Here is a 17,163-nt window from a genome sequence, read left to right as displayed (position 1 = left end):
ATATTCAAACTCAGACAGAAATCTCATTTGACCAATGACGGGAGGTTAAATGTCACTGTGGGATTACAACAAGCAGAAAATGAGGAAAGTTGTCGTATCTTTAAAACTAATCGGCCTGTATTGTTTGACCCTCTCATTCATCAAAACTAAAATCGCCAAAACTCATCAAGTGGATGTCATATTTTTATGACTCCTGGCTCATAGCAAAAAATTGTGAATAATGAATGCTGCCCCTAATACTTTTTTTTTCTAACCGGTTTGCAGTTTGCAATGAACAAATTCACCTCTTTGGATTTTTTTTTCTGTGAAACTGATCCCTAATCACTTCGATATGAGTTTTTTTTTTTATTTCATTTAATTTTTTTTTACCTTAGATGGAGCTGGGAATCTTATGGCGTAACCGCGTACAAAAATATCCGCATAAGTGCACTGTGTGAAATTTTATGTTGGTGACCAATCGTCAATGTCTTTATGTAAGTCTGTGACAGCATGCAAACGCATCATGTTTTTCTGCATAATTTTTCACCTTAAAAGTGAATTCCGGAAAGTTGTCGTATCTTTAAAACTAATCGGCCTGTATTGTTTGACCCTCTCATTCATCAAAACTAAAATCGCCAAAACTCATCAAGTGGATGTCATATTTTTATGACTCCTGGCTCATAGCAAAAAATTGTGAATAATGAATGCTGCCCCTAATACTTTTTTTCGAACCAGTTTGCAATGAACAAATTCACCTCTTTAGATTTTTTGTGAAACCGATCCCAAATCACTTCTAGTTGAGTTCCTTTTTCCTTCGTTTTTTTTCTTTTGTTGTTTGTTTTTTTACCTTAGATGGAGCTGGGAATCTTATGGCGTAAGAGCGCACAAAAATATCCGCAAAAGGGCACTGTATGAAATTTTATGTTGGTGACCAATCGTCAATGTCTTCATGTAATTCTGTGACAGCATGCAAACGCATCATGTTTTTTCTGCGGAATTTTTCACCTTAAAAGTGAATTCCTACCCCCGATTTGAATGAAAAAGTAATACGGCTTAAAGAGATTGCGTTCATCATTAACAAATTGTTTGTTTTCTGCTGACTTTGATTATTCGTCACGCTCATTCCGACGTCGGCTTTGTGCCGACACGTACACTTTGACGCGCCATTAAACCGAAGCGAAAGCACAACAGCATGTTTGACGGCCAATGTGAAGGTTTAATACCTTTGGAAATACACGCGGTTGTTCTTTGGCTTTGATGTTGTCTTTTACGGGCGGAAATTAATCAGTTGACGTCGATCAATAGGTGCTGTTGGTGCAGTTCAAGCGTATTTTCAAATGATGGATTTACATTCAAATACGTTATTTTTATTCTATGTCCTGCAAAGTGACATGGTCTTATTTGGCTTCTCAACATACTCGAAGCGTATGAATAATAATATTGCCTTTTATAGAAGCAAAAATCATTTTTAGCCATACCTAGCACAAGTTGGCTTATCTTGTATGTCTTTAAAAGTTAGCATTTTCTAAGCAGGACCCTACCGATTCCTCAAAATGGACCGAAAATCTTGTTTTTGATTGAGAGAAGTCACCTAAAATATGCAGAAAATTTCAAGAATGTCACGATAGCTTGTCATACGTGAATGAAATGAACTGTGGAGGAAAAACAGCCCTCTCTGGCCCATCTTGTACTTCTTACTTTGTGCTTCTCGGTTATTTTCTGTTATACCCCCCGCGAAGAAGAAAACATTTGGCGCCCCCTCAAATCTCTGCCGCGACTATAAAAAGTATAATTTTTCCATAAAATTCTTATAACTGCACCTATAACTTGAACATGTTTTTTTAGTCTGTCACTGAAAAAAATGGAAGTGCATCAATTTGCCTGAAATGAAAATAAATAAATGAGAGATATACTGCCACCTACAGTAGTTGATGTGCAATTACACTTTATTCTTGTATGGCAACCCCCCCCCCACCCTCCCCAAAAAAAACAACAACACATATTACTCTGGGGGGGTGGGGGGGGCACTATTTGAGAAGTACTGCTCTAATTTGATCTGCAAGAAACCATTGTACTGAGGAAAAACAACCAATCAGAGACAGGGGGCGTGACTGACAACGTGCCAATTGTCTGAGTGTTTGAATTGACTCTTCTTTTTGACTTGTGCCCAGGTGAATCCTTACACGCTGCGCTTCGAGGGCACGTGGGAGACCAGCTTTGACAAGCGGGTGGCGTCCAACGCCTTCATGGCTTGCGGCGTGCTCTACGCCGTGCGCTCCGTCTACCAGGACGACGACAGCGAGGCCGGCGGCGACCTGCTCATGTACGCCTACAACACCAACCACGGGCGCGAGGAGCCCGTCAATATCGCCTTCCCCAACCCGTACCAGTACATCTCGTCCGTCGACTACAACCCCCGTGACAACCAGCTCTACGTGTGGAACAACTACAACGTGCTGCGCTACCCGCTGGAATTCGGTCCGCCGGACCCCACCACAGGTTGGCACCGCACTTTGGGCCCGTAATAAAGTAAAAGAGCAATTACTGTCAATCTTAAAAGTTGCAAATTGCTGAGATAAACCTCGGTGAGACCCGTCCGAGTCGTGCAATCAATCTTAAAGTGACAGGCGACTATTAAAAGTTGACACTGCAAATAAAATGAAACCTTTCTGCTCTCGACTGTGACAGCAAATGTTATAAATGAAACGTAGCCCACGGCAGTTAACTCGGGGTTAGATTTATTCAACAAGCTCACATCTTATTTGCATGAAAATGTATTTAAGTGTCATCAGTCAACTTTGCTGTTTTCAAATCCTTTGGCTTTTTTTTTTTTTTTTTTTTTCCCTGGATATAATTCCACGTATTTTCTTTTATCAATTTTAAAGATCTTCCCTGTGTGACACCGTTGTGATAATTTCATGTTTTGGTATATCCTGTTTCCACTTCGTTTTTTCCCTTATATTTTACTCACTGTACCTGTATTAACCCTTTCAGGGACAGCGGTTACTACAGTGGAAAGTTTACCACGTTATCAGGTTGCAGGGTGCATGAAAGGGTTAATGGTGAATTTGGGGTTTTGGGTAGCTATGAGCTATAAAAAAAAAGAAAAAAAAAGAAAGAAAACAATGTCCATTTTTCATATGTACCTGTTAGATTAATACCGCTCTCTCTTATTTATTGATACAACTCTTATATTGAGGATCTTATTAGATTAATGTTCACGCTGCCTTCAAATTAGCATTTTATTTTGCTCCAGATTGACTCTTTTGATTGGTCAACCCCCTCAGAACCTCTCCTCGCCTCTATTCCCGTCGACATCTGTCTGCAGCGAGCGCCAACAGGCCGCTTTTAAATCTCCAGCTGTTGTCGCAGCGGCGACGGGAAGGCGCGTCTCAACTGCTCCGTGTCATCGATAATGAAAAAGTCGCGGGCGAAAGTGATAAAGCAAGTGGGTTGGGAGGAGGAAGAGGAGGATGAGATGAGCATCTTGGCAACGCGTCAGTGTAAGAAGCGAGCTCCGGCGGAGCTGGAGCCACATGAAGGTCTTGTGTGAGTGATGCGCAGATGTGCGCTGCTGCGTTTGATCACTCAGGATTTTGCCATTGTGATGCGCGGCTTTTATCTTCCCATTTAGTCTTGTTGTTAGTGATGGTGACTTCTCCCGTACATTTGATCAATTATTTACTTCTGCCTGACTTGTGATGAGGCCTCCTCACTATCTCATCGCCCCCTCGCCCACCCAATACCCCCTATAGGCGCACTCTCTGGGGGATGCTTTGAAGGACCCCAAAAAGTATTTGTAACCCCAATTATTTCCAGGGCTGTCTTTCAGAAGTGCCATTTTATATTCCCTTTTGAACCTCGGGAAGACGTCATCTACAGTATTCACATACATCTCTCACGCTTGATCTTATTTGGAGCTTTTTGCTGCCGGCGTCTTACTCCAGTGTTACCTCGAAATACGAGCGACTCAGCGTCATTCAGACAATTTCAGCGCTTTTATTTGTGGGCAAAAATGTTCGCTGTTAGCTACCTCATAGCATCTGTGTCGCGGTATCAAAACTCTTGAAGCAAAAGCTGGTGGAAACAACACGCAACATATGCATACAGGCAATATAATAAAACTCACAGGCATATATTCTTTATCCTCTGCAAAGTAACATTTTTAAAATCATATTTGCCAGTCTATGTTGCTGTGCATGTCAAATTTTTATACAGTTCCCTTCACTGACACACTCCCTAAATTCTGTATTTCTCTCAGGTCCTCTAACCACCACGCAGGTGACCACCACCCTGGCGGCCCGACCCTTCACCTCCAGCACCAGCCCCTCCACCGCCCGACCAGTGGCTCCAACCCTGCGGCCCATCGGCTCCATCAATAAGCATCCCGACCTCCGGGCCATCACGGCCACCGTGCCCGTCAACCGCTGGACACCGCCGTCCTCGCAGGGCCCCCACGTCTGCGAGAGTAAGCTGGTGCGAGGCGTCCAGTGGCCCAGCACGCTGAGAGGGGAGACGGTGGACCGCCCGTGTCCCAAAGGATCACTCGGTAATGGACGTTTCTTTTTAATGCAGATAATGATTCACCAGTGTGACAATCAGCTGCAGTATAATGTCGACCACTGCAAAGGAGGACTCAGATTTTTTTTATTTTTGCCTTAAGTACCGGTGGCTGTTATCGGCAGCCACCATAAGTACCCGATATCTGAAAATAAGGCTCGTATTGGCCGCATACTAATACCTGGTATCTCGCCCATAGATAGCATACAACCATATCAAGTCAGCATAACCAACTCTGAGTACACACCAAGACCCTTGATATCTAAAATTTAATTTAAAACGATGATAAAAAAAATTTGAGCAAATACCTTGTCAAACTGCCGCAGTATCATCCCATCTACTGCTGTGTAGGGTTCACACAATGTCAGGCATTTTTGCCTGAAGTATCAGTGGCTGGTATCATCAGCCTCCAAGAGTACCCGATGCTTTAAAACAAGACCGGCATCGGCACAATACCGAATGGTTCCATCAGGACTCACCCATCCCTATTACAGAGTGCTATTTTACTTATTAAAAAGCACATTATTAACTTTCTTTGTTGGTGTTTTTTATTCATTTCAATGGAGAAAGATGAATTGAAATTTCAAGGCACTGCTTGTACAATACTGTCGAGGGCTATTTTCTGAGCTCATTGTTTTTTTGGTTTTTTTTGGCACTGGAACAGATTAAAAATGTTTTAAAATACAATTGTGCAGTGTAAAAATCCAAATTAAAAAAATATATTGCTTCGCTTAAGAAAAAAAATGCAATACCGGGGAACACTTTTTATTCCATGTGAGTTGTACTCAAAATGTCCTCTATGCACGTGATGCCATGGGGAAAAAAAATGTAAAAAAAAAAAAATGTATCTATAGTTTTGGTCTTGTCGCGTCGTCCTGACCAGCAGGCAAACGTCCCAGAGGACTCGCAGATGAAAACTGCTCCTCCACAAATGAAAGGCTCATCTCCCACAGAAAGCGAGCTGATTGAAAGTGGCGAATAATGAAATGAAAGCCGAGGCAACACAGGCCTCATCTCCTTCTTCTTTTTTTGGTCTAGCTTCTATTCTTCCAAACGTGGCAGCCGGGCAAACTGTTCTTTCTTCCTCTCGCTCTCCTAGTGTTGTTGTTTGCTGTGTGTGCAGGATGTTTCGCTCTGTGGGAATACATTAACGTTACATTAGCCGCACTAAATTAGCTCTCGAAGCCAATCTGCATGCGCTGGACAAGAGCAGGAAATAGGGCGTTTAAATGCAACAGCGCGTCGTCTCTGATCCTTTTGCTTGCTGTGTTGTCTTTAATCGCTTCTCCTCGTCTTCTTTTCTTCGCTCTTGTGTTTGCATCTCGATGCTGGTTGTTTGTGCTCGTAGCGGACGGACGCTTCTCCGGGCTCATCCCAGAGTGCTGTCCTCTCCGTGAACCTGCTCCACTAAACACGACATGCTGGATGGAAATGACAGCCGGGGTAGAAGAAGACGCTTCCCTTCGGGGTGGCGGGGAGGCTTTTATACGATCGCAAGGGATCATGTGTGATGTCTTTTTTTTTAGTACATTCTTTGCGTTAGGGTGCATTTTAAACGGTTGCTTTTCTTAACAGCGTGTAAGCCTATTTCTGAACCTGTCGTCTCCACCCCGACTACCCGGTTTACCCCGTGTCCCTCCGTTACTTAGCCCTGTAGCGGCCAGCTGTGACAAAGAATGGACGCTTCCAAGTGACGCCTAAATCAATTTCTGTGGATGAGAAAATACAGTAGGTCGTATTAACAGGGTAATAGTTTCTATGATATTAGTCTGCGAAGAGTTTAGCACAAAAAAAAAATGGTGTGATCCAATCTTACTTTTTAATCTAAGTGAGGAAAATCTTAAGGCTAAGCATGGACCCTTGAGGCACACCGGATGTGGCCTCAATTACACTGTTCCTTTTTGTTGAGGTAATCAAGAAGGCACAAATTTTCTTGACAAAAACCTTTTTGATATCACAGTCGCTGTGATATATTAGTACCTTAGGATCTCTTTTAGCTGAATAAATTTGGGCAAACTTGCTCTGTATCAAACATTGAAATTGACTTCATTTAAAACACACTCACACACTTTCTGTCCTTTAATTGCACACACCTAATGCACTTTATCTCTCCACTGTGCTGGTCTCCAGGTATCGCTTCATTCCAGTGTTTGGCCGAGCAGGTCATGTGGAACCCACGCGGTCCTGACCTGAGCAACTGCACCTCCCCGTGGGTCAACCAGGTAGCCCAGAAGGTGAGACCCCGAAGCCTGCTCCTCTTGGCCTCCTTGTGGCCTCCTGGCCCTGCTCCATGCTTCCCCACGTGGCTCCTCGTGTATTTACATATCTCCAAGGCTGGCCTTATTAATATACACACTCATTTAAGATGGCCCTTCATTATCACCCATCTGCTCTTAATCCTTAATTAACTCACTCTCGTACACTTGAAGTCAAGTGAATTTCCATTATTTTTAGCAAGCAGGTCAACCCAGTCACTCTCAATCAAAAAGTTAAATGTACTCATTTAAGAATATGTTTATTAAGCTTCCTGGTATTGTGTTTCGATGGAACAGGAAGAAAGTTCCTGGGTCAGTTTGACCCGGGGCGTGTTTCATGATGCAAAATGTCACCACTGTTACCTTGAAAATGATTACTTGCTTTAAAAAGTAAGGGAGTTCCTTTATCGATGAGTTGATTTTTAAAAATAATGAAGTTTCCAAGTTCATTTATTGTGGTTACATTCAGCAAATACTGGCAACCCTGCTTCGCATTAAAATGACATCTGGTGACATTTAACCATAAAGTTTGTTTTTAGTAAAAAATTGAATGAACCCTTTCAGGGACAGCAGTTGGTACAGTGGACAGGTTATCATGTTATCAGGTTGCTCGGTGCATGGAAGGGTAAAAGACAACCTTTTTACTTACTGTATTTAGTTGTATTTTTTTAAAAAGAGTCTTGTGTGGATTTTGTTTGTTATTAAAAAAATAGAATAAAATTCAAAAAAGTAAAATATACTAAAAATTTAAAATAAAGGCATTTTATTTACCTGACATTTTTAATTACACTGAAAAATATGGTGTGCTAAACTTACAAAATTTTATTTCCTCAAGTGGTTGCAAAAAACCCTCCAAAAAGTGTCCTTGTTTTTAACTTCCAAACACGTAATTGGCAATTCAGCGACTTCTAGCTATAATCAGCATTGTGCCGTCAATTAATCGACTAATTGGTTCGCCCCAAGCGAGACTCCCTGGCGATAAAACGGCCTTCTCTTGAGTCCATTTAGACATGTCTAACTTTTGTCTGCTCGCTTTCCTGGTGGAGAATGGAAAAGTTTCATGCCGTGAATAATCTCCTGCTTTTGGCAACGATCGATAGCAGCCGTGCAAAAGCAGTCGCTCAGGGTGTGATTTGTGTACTGAGCTTCCACTTGACAGTGTGTACTACAAGGTTTGTTTACAAGAGGAGCTGTGATGAAGATCCCTTTCTGAGGGTCTGGGGAAAATGATAACTCAAGAGAGACATTTTTTTTTTTTCATGGAGACACAAAAGGCACGTCGCTTTCTTTTTGCTTCTCCTCGACGTGTGAAGCCGCGCGGTTTGAAATCTTGCGGAATCAAAGCGTGTTGTTTGCGCCGGCTCCTCTTCAATCAAACACGTTGTTGGTGTGCGTTGCGCTCTGAAGATCAAAAGCGGCGAGAACGCGGCGAACATCGCCGGCGAGCTGGCCAACCACACGCGAGGGCGGATCCAGGCGGGGGACATCAGCTCGTCGGTGCGACTGATCGAACAGCTCCTGGACATCCTGGACGCTCAGTTGCAGTCCCTCAGGCCCGGCAACAAGGAGTCGGCCGCTCGCAACTACAACAAGGTGGACTCCCGGAAGTCGTATCGATTGATGCCGCTATTTTTAAGGTCTTTAATTCTTGACTTCTCTTCTTGTCCATCCAGTTCCAGAAGCGAGAGCGGACATGTCGGGCCTACATCCAGGTATTCTTTTGTCTGCCAAACTTTCCACACTTGTGAAGGAGTATGAATCCTCAGGGAGCCTCATTGCCGTCATCTAATTAGTGTTTCTGTCGCAATTGGCAGGTTAAATTAGAGATCAAGAGCGGTTGGTTCAAAAGAGACAATCTAACGGAAAATGTAGCGTTTATACTTAAACAAATGGGAATCAAGCTGTAGTATGTTAACACTGTATGGAAAAAAAATTATTTGATGAAAAGCACGGCATTATGAGGAGAATAACGTTTAAGTACAGGGAAGATAAAATAATCGTGAAAAATAACTTGCCAGATTAAAACTGTAAATTTGGGGAAAAAAAATGTGCAAATAAATGAGAATACGTGTGCCACTGCGAGACGCAAGTTGTAATATTACGAGAAGAAATTGATAATAAAGTCGTACAGAGAGAGAGAAAGAAAATAAAGCTGAAATTTTAATCAGAATATTGTTGGAATATCGATATGAAAACAAAAAAGTGCCATGTGAGGAAACCATTTCATTTTCTGAGAATGTCGTCGGTGTGATGAATGGGCAGCATCGAGAGCCCAATTCCAGCAAAGCAGGCCGGCGGGGCAGGTGTGCAACTCCAAAAATATTTCATTTCTCAAATGGAACACTTTTGGAGGATGAAATGAAATGAAATGATGACAAACGAAATTGTCTGAATGTCCAAATAAACCCAAATTTGGAACTTCCTTTCCGTCATTGGCAACAAGGACTAGACAGGAGTGGCGGAGGAATCTGATTGGTCACCACAAAGGACCAGGCTAACGAGAACAGGCAGACCCAAAACCCGAAACGGACTGACATGAAACAAACCGCAAGAAAAGGAGTCACGACAGGAAACAAAACAAAATCGAATCTCTTCTGCTGAAAACGTAATTTTACTAGAACCCGTCAACGTGACTTTGTCACGGTCATCTCCCCCACCTTGAGCCTGCTACACAATACGTCTGGCAAACATGTCGTTTGACGTGAGTATGTGAAGCGTTTTGTCTTACCAGGCTGCACCTTTTCAATATTTCAGCAATTTCTGCGCTTCTCAGAAACCTGTAACGTAATATCACGGAAACACACCGTGTGCACGCGTGCGTGTGTGTGTCTGTGTCCCTGTGCCTGCGTTTGTCCTTGCAGTGATGAAAGGTGGCTTTCTTTTCTCTCTGACCTTTCTGCAGCACACTGTTACATGAGACCGCGTAAGCTGTTGTTGCTTGAGGAATAGCCCGTACGCGCTATTTTGGACACAATTTGGCAATGATGGAGCCAATTTGAATGTGATGGAGCTTTTATGAGCCGAAAAAGCTCCGCCTGCCTGCCTGCCTGCCCGCCGTGGCACGAGCGACAGAGTAAATCTTTCATTGTGAGAGCCCCCCCACTCCCCCCAAGACAATGACATGATTCATCAAACAGGCTCCTCAAATAAAATGGCCTTTAAATGTATTTTATTTGGGGAAATAGAATGTGTAATATATCTGTCAGAGAGTAGACATCAAGTGGAGGGCGGCGAGGGAGACAAGATAAAGAATAAATGCCAAGAGTTGGGCATTTTTGACATTGGAGTGGCTTGAATTGGGCAATAAATCCGAATGGAGGAGGACGAGGTCCGTTTGTAAATCTTTCTTCATTTGGGGATTTCCTTTTGGAAATGTTGTGAATGAATGGTCATAACTAGGATTTAACTCATGGGATGTTTTGAATTGGTCAAAAAAATTAACAAAACTCTCTTCATTTGGGAATTGGATTTGTGACTTTTGGTAGATGACTTGAATGAGCAGAACATTTTGAAGTGGGGCTGGTTTGAATCGGTCAAGAAATGTGGAGCAAACTCTTATTCGGAATTTTATTTTGCAACATTTGGGTGTTTTGGCAGAGGAGAATAAATGCCAAAAATGTCTTCACTGAGCTGAACATTTTGCTGTTCGGACTGTTTGAATCAGTCAAGGGAACTGGAATTGGAACCTTTGAAATGTTCAACGCTTCTTGTGGAAGTTGCTCATTGTCCGAAAAGTGCGTGTGTCACTCGACACACAAGAATGTCCTGTGGGTGGCAGGCGGTGGTGCAGACGGTGGACAACCTCCTCCGTCCCGAGGCGCTGGACTCGTGGCAGGACATGAACAGCACTGAGCAAGCGCACACGGCCACCATGCTGCTGGACATTCTGGAGAAAGGAGCCTTCCTCCTGGCCAACAACATGTACGGGAGTCGCTTCTCCGACCGGGCGGCCAACGTTGGTGAGCTACGACGACACTCCGCGGAAGCTTCTTTTTTTCTTTTCATCTGATCATCTGATTCAAAACATCTGTTTGTTTTTTTTCCCCTACAAGAACTGGAGGTGCACGTCCTGAACACAGAGATGGACCTGCAGGACTTGTCCTTCCCTCTCAACCACGCCAACGACAGCACCATACATCTGTCGGCGTCCACCATCAAGCAGTACAGTCGCAACGGTCAGCAACGCAAAAATTCCTTCGAACAGGATCGGGATTTTTTTCAGAATGAACACGTGGAACAGCTCAGTTTATTCATTCTTTCATTCATTTTCCGATCCGCTTTATCCTCACAAGGGTCGCGGGGGTGCGAGGGCCTATCCCAGCCGTCTTCGGGCAGTAGGCGGAGGACACCCTGAACCGGTTGCCAACCAATCGCAGGGCACACAAAGACGAACAACCATCCGCACTCATACCTAGGAACAATTTAGAGTGTTCCATTAACCTGCCTTGCATGTTTTTGGAATGTGGGAGAAAACCTGAGTACCCGGAGAAAACCCACGCAGGCATGGGGAGAACATGCAAACTCCACACAGGAAGGCCGGAGCCGGAATCGAACCCTGCACCTCTGCACTGCGAGGCCGGCGTGCTAACCAGTCGACCCCCGGGCGGCATTATTATTATTATTATTATAATAATTATCAGAATCATTTCAAACAAGTCCAGTAATCACAATAGTTGATAAGCATGCGTGCTTTTGTGTATGTGTGCACATGCGGTAACGATCGCGGGAGGTTGGTTGCTTGAAAAGTCGATCTTCGGTCAAGAAAAGTTGGGCGCCCCTGATCTAAATTAATGCAACAAGTATGAGAGAAGTCTTAGACAATACAATACGTGTTTATTTATATGGTGCTAATAATGTAAGTGCCTAGTGGATCGCATTTAAGAACATAGCGGACCATGAGCGTCCCACGGGCCATGCTTTGCCCACCCTGGTCCACCTTAACACTCCAATCACTCTCTTCACAGCCCATTTGCATTTTTATGCAAGCCTAAAGCAACGACTGAGTTAGTGCTTCATAATAACAGACTAATCAGATTAACGAAAAGCGCTGAGACCATTTATTTTTCTTCCGCTCGGCGACGGTTTGGAGTCTTAATAGAATGGCCGGGCAGGCATGTCGATCACAATCAGGCCCGCCGGTCGCACCCGGCAATCTCAGCAATCTTCCGCTCTCATCCCAATCCCTCCTCTGTTGTCTGTCTGCGCTCGGCAACCAGATTAGAATGATTGAAACAAACGCACATGAAATATTCATACGGAATAATAAGAGATCCGTGAATGCTTGAGGGATGAATGTTCCATTGCCCTCCGCATTAAATCTGGCTCGCCGTCACCCACTCAAATGAAACGCTCCTTCCCATCATTCTAACCTTCACTAACTCCCTCCCTTTGTCTCCCGCTCTCTCGCCCTGTCACTCCACGCCCTCCATATCTGTCACTCTTACCGCCATTAGCATATTACGCCCCCGTTTCGACTTCAATTTGCGCTCCCTTTTTTTTACTTTCCACTCGTCTCACTGTCTCTCACAGGGCAAGTGAAGGTGGTGTTCATCTTGTACAAGAACCTGGGCTCCTTCCTGTCCACCGAGAACGCCACCGTCAAGATGGACGCGCGATCAGCCCACGGCCGGAGGCGCCTGGCGGTCAACTCCCACGTCATCTCGGCCTCCATCAACAAGGAGTCCAGCCGCGTGTTTCTCACCGAGCCCGTGGTGTTCACGCTCAAACATCTACAGGTGAAAAAATTTTCAGGGGGGCTGGAGGTAGGAGGTTGTTTTTGTTTGTGTTTTTTTTTTTTTTTAAGTGTCTATTTACATCCATATTAGGGGTGTGTATCCACAACAGATGATTCGATACATGGGGTGCGAAACGATTCAAGGACGGCTCTCTTTGAGAGTGGATCGATTCGATTCGGTTCGACTCAGTGTGATTCTGATTCCATTTGATATGGAACAGCTCAGTTTGAGAGTGTGTGATGTAATGACTTTTTTTTCCCTTGCCATTTGGCGTCCATTTGAATGAGCTTGTCAGTACTTCAAATGCGCCATTTCCTTTTTGGATAAAATTTCTCCGATTTGATACATATCTCGGTATATTTCAAAGTTCAGCATGATTTAGTTTGAAATCTTGGTTTTTCTTCTCTCAGTTGGAGAATTATTACAGCCCAAACTGCTCCTTTTGGAACTACTCAGAGCGCTCCATGACGGGCCAGTGGTCTACACAGGGCTGCAGGCTGCTGGAGACCAACAGCACACACACCACCTGTTCCTGCAGCCACCTCACCAACTTCGCCGTGCTCATGACGCACCACGACACCGACGTGAGTACGCGGGAAGGCCTCATTCGACGACTTGTTGGATTTTGAACCATCTGATGCGCTCGTGTGATGAAGACTCTTAAGAATATTTTAGGGTGATTGAAAAAGTGCAACCCCGCCCCCAAAAATAAAAAGAATAATAAATAGCCGATTATTAATGGGAATATTGGAACTTTGTTGCTTGATTTAAAATACTATGTACAGAGAGCAGAGTTCCGAGTTTTCATGGAGTTTTTAGCACGTGTTACGCCGCTGGGCTAGCCAACCTGGCTGTCATAGTACCTTGCTAGCTAGCATGGTCTTTGAGCTCTCTTTATTTTATCAATAGCTCATTAGTCAGCTCTATTCCATCCTTTGAGTTACTAGGCAATGAAAGTAATTTAGATGTCAGTGTGCAAGTGAGATCTTATATTTGTGTTGTGACAGGAGCAAACATGTTGTTCTTTTGAACGGCTCCTTTGTGGTGAATGATGAGAACCGGTTTGCAGCTGTGAGTGGGCCGTTTGGGTTCTTTTTTTAAAAAATATGTTAACCAATTTGGTATTTGGTAACATTGAAGCAATCTGGTTAAATATGCAAAATATAAGGCAGAAAATAAAATGGCTCCAAATTCTGGAGTGTGGAATTTATTAGTGTATTTTGTGATAACTGGGAAAAGATGACATAGTCCTGGAAACATCCTGGAAAATAATTTCAAGAAAAGAGAGGTAACCCTGAAAAAGTCTCATGATATTACCAGTGAAGGGATAATTGATTGTTAATTTTCCCGATCAGTGATGAAGGAAATGCCTGGCAGTGCCCCCCCCCCCCACTCCTCTAATGGCCATGCAGTCCATCAGTGGGAGTAATTAATGCAGACACATTAATGCACGCTCCACGGCCTGACAGGCTCTTTGTTTCGAAATATTTCTCTCTGTCCGTCTTTCAAGCCAACACTAGCAGAGGCTTACAAATTCCTGTCTTCCTCTTTCCAGCTGACATTCACATGATTTTTTTTCTTTTTTTTTTTTTTACCCAGGACGTCTTGTCTCTTGTCTTCACACTTTAGCTCTTTGCATATATTTCCAAATATTAAATGGAGCGATGTTGCCTTTCCTCTCCCTTCCACCTTTGTTCTGTCGCTCTGCGTGCTCATCGCTCATCCCGGTGTCTTCTTCTCACTTTGTCTCATGTTGTTGCCACCTCGCTTTGTCTCATTTGTCCTCACGCCCCTCCCCTTCTTTTTCCCTCGGTTCGCGGGGGGACTCAGTTCCAGGGCAGAATGCACGAGCTGATCCTGTTTGTGATCACCTGGGTGGGCATCGTCATCTCGCTGGTGTGCCTGGCCATCTGCATCTCCACCTTCTGCTTCCTGCGCGGCCTGCAGACCGACCGCAACACCATCCACAAGAACCTGTGCATCAACCTCTTCATTGCCGAGCTGCTCTTCCTCATTGGCATAGACAAGACCGACTACCAAGTGAGCCTGAACTGTGAATAGATTGTAAATTCTGTCGGCTCGAATCGGGAGGGGCGGGGAAGATTGTACGCGAGCACAGGACACTTCATTAGGTACCGCTGCACCAACAAACAGTGTACCTTTACGAACCTTTACCTTTAAGAATCAAGCATTAACACAATTCTCATTCTTCCCTTTGTCCATGATGATCAGCTCCATATGGAAGTCGGTGTTAGCACAAAACGTTCAGGGCTATACTAGAAAGCAAAAAAAAAAAAAAGGCAAGAAAAGCCTACTAGAACAACCAAACTTTATTTGTGGTTTATCAGAGATAGTTTAACTGATGCCATGTGTCTGCTGATTCCCATTTAACACAAATTTGAATGTGACGGGTTAACTCATTCAGTACCAGCCAATTCTGGACCAAGTCTGGAAAGACGTTTAAAAATGTCTTTGGGAGTGATTGAGTTAATTGTAAACGTAGCCACATTCCGATTCCCAGACTTGCGCAACCACATTACGTTAGGTGTTAATTTTTACTCCCCCCAAAAAACATTTCTTTCTTAGAGAGTTGCAATGATTTATCTTGGTCTCATTATTTTATATCCCAAGAAAATTGACATTTGAAAAGGGGTGTGTAGACTTTTTATATCCACTTGAAGTCAGCCCAGCTTCTCCTTTTGTACTGCACCAAAATACCGCACTTGCTGATAGTTTTCCTTCTCTTCTGTCCTCTCCCCCTGAATTTCCTCCTTGCTCTTCCATTTCCAACCCACCTCCCGCCTCAACCCCCACCCCCGCTTCAGATCGCTTGTCCCATTTTCGCCGGACTGCTGCATTTCTTCTTCCTGGCCGCCTTCTCGTGGATGTGTCTGGAGGGCGTGCAGCTCTATCTCATGCTAGTGGAGGTGTTTGAGAGCGAGTACTCCCGCAAAAAGTACTACTACCTGTGCGGCTACTGCTTCCCCGCGCTGGTGGTGGGCATCTCTGCCGCCATAGACTACAGGAGCTACGGGACCAAGAAAGCGTACGTGCCGAGACCGGCCCTCATTTTTCTTTTTTTATTTTCCCCTGTTGTCTTTTTTTTTTTTTTTTTTGCACCTGCTGATTCAGAATTCCCCCGGGTGGGGAGTGTAATATCCCGCGCCTCCCCGCAGACCGCCCTCCGTGAACACACTTAGCCAAAAGCCTGATGATTAGCCTTCACATAATAATCCGCCGAGGCAGACAAATAGTGTGACTCTGTTTGAGCTCACTTCGGTCTAATTCCCTTCTCCTCTGTGTGCCACTCCAGATGCTGGCTGCGGGTGGATAACTACTTCATCTGGAGCTTCATTGGACCCGTTTCATTTGTTATTATGGTATTAGCTTTACTGTCTGCCAGCGTGATGGCTCTTTCTCTCGCTCACGTGCGCTTTCGATATTGCGCAGTCAAACCTGAAGAGTATCTCATGGCACTTGGATTGAGGTTATGGAAAGTGCAAAGGCGGGCGTTTTGCCCCCACGCTCCACTGCGCTTTTATTTGATTGGTCTCTCTCTCTCTCTCTTTCTCGCTCTCTTGTCTTAGCTCAACCTCGTTCTGCTGATGATCACTTTACACAAGATGATTCGAAACTCATCGCCGCTCAAGCCTGACTCCAGCCGTCTGGATAGCATCAAGTGAGATGGACTTTTGAGCTCAGACTTTTAGTTTATTTCACTTTTTTTTTTTTTTAACATCGAGTAATTGGCACCAAACTGAAGTCTTCAGATGAATTCAGAATATTTTATCTTCACAGGCAATATGGAAACAGTGATGCCTTGATTTACAAGCGACTCCAAAGAGCTTTACGGGTGCAAGATGTCGCTCAGCTAAATTTTGTATTATTATTTTTTGCTTTGAGTAGTCAAACGTTGAATTGCAGATGATCTCCACGCATCAATTTTTGTAAACATTTGTCACGCAGATGTTAAAAGATGTGAACTCCTGTTAAAGTTGAAAATAAAAAACATTCTTCCTGAACAACCCTAGTAAAGGGACCAAAATGAATGTCTCGAATTTGATATGACACGGAGAAGACTATTCTTTACAAGCCTTCAAAAGGTTAATTAATTTTAAAAAATGCAAAGTATATAAAATACTAAAACTCCAAAATCATGAAAAATAGAGACCACCTTGCAGGACTGTGTGAGCATGTTTGCCGAAGCTGACCTCCATCTGTCAAAAAATATGTTTTTAATTTTCTGTTCACCTTTCTAATCATCTTTTTGATGTGATGTCGTGCTGTCTTCCAGGTCGTGGGTGTTGGGTGCCATCACCCTGTTGTTCCTCTTGGGGCTGACGTGGGCGTTCGGCCTGATATTCATCAACGAGAATTCTCTGATCATGGCGTATCTTTTCACCACCTTCAACGCCTTCCAGGGCATGTTTATCTTCATCTTCCACTGCGCTCTTCAGAAAAAGGTACCTGATAAGGCTACGTTTATGACGCAGTTCATTCTGGCCCATAGTTTACCCACAGATACCAGTTTGTGATCGTCACTTTCACATTTCTTACATTCTGTAAAATTTTCTACAAATGAAATGCGGACACCAAGCATTTTTGGAACCCATTTGGCAGAGTCAAACAAAGCC

At 43.9% G+C, this 17,163-nt stretch overlaps 1 protein-coding gene across 1 annotated transcript in view; it reads left to right on the top strand.

Moving 5' to 3' along the window:
• Positions 1-17,163, top strand: part of adgrl1a (adhesion G protein-coupled receptor L1a) — a 127,848-nt gene that overhangs the window by 102,631 nt on the left and 8,054 nt on the right. The window contains exons 7-21 of the mRNA XM_019856488.1: positions 832-853; positions 2,151-2,478; positions 4,241-4,528; positions 6,670-6,773; positions 8,202-8,387; positions 8,468-8,506; positions 10,573-10,753; positions 10,847-10,969; positions 12,324-12,529; positions 12,940-13,113; positions 14,360-14,569; positions 15,355-15,575; positions 15,843-15,909; positions 16,117-16,208; positions 16,824-16,992. Of these exons, the coding sequence (XP_019712047.1) occupies positions 832-853; positions 2,151-2,478; positions 4,241-4,528; positions 6,670-6,773; positions 8,202-8,387; positions 8,468-8,506; positions 10,573-10,753; positions 10,847-10,969; positions 12,324-12,529; positions 12,940-13,113; positions 14,360-14,569; positions 15,355-15,575; positions 15,843-15,909; positions 16,117-16,208; positions 16,824-16,992 (2,410 nt within the window). The remainder of the gene's footprint in view (positions 1-831; positions 854-2,150; positions 2,479-4,240; positions 4,529-6,669; positions 6,774-8,201; positions 8,388-8,467; positions 8,507-10,572; positions 10,754-10,846; positions 10,970-12,323; positions 12,530-12,939; positions 13,114-14,359; positions 14,570-15,354; positions 15,576-15,842; positions 15,910-16,116; positions 16,209-16,823; positions 16,993-17,163) is intronic.

This window comes from Hippocampus comes, unplaced genomic scaffold (genome assembly GCF_001891065.2).
Source record: "Hippocampus comes isolate QL1 unplaced genomic scaffold, H_comes_QL1_v1.1 scaffold171, whole genome shotgun sequence".
Classification (NCBI taxonomy): domain Eukaryota; kingdom Metazoa; phylum Chordata; class Actinopteri; order Syngnathiformes; family Syngnathidae; genus Hippocampus; species Hippocampus comes.
The sequence above is the reverse complement of the archived record's forward strand: the minus strand, read 5'-3'. Positions and strand labels throughout refer to the sequence as shown.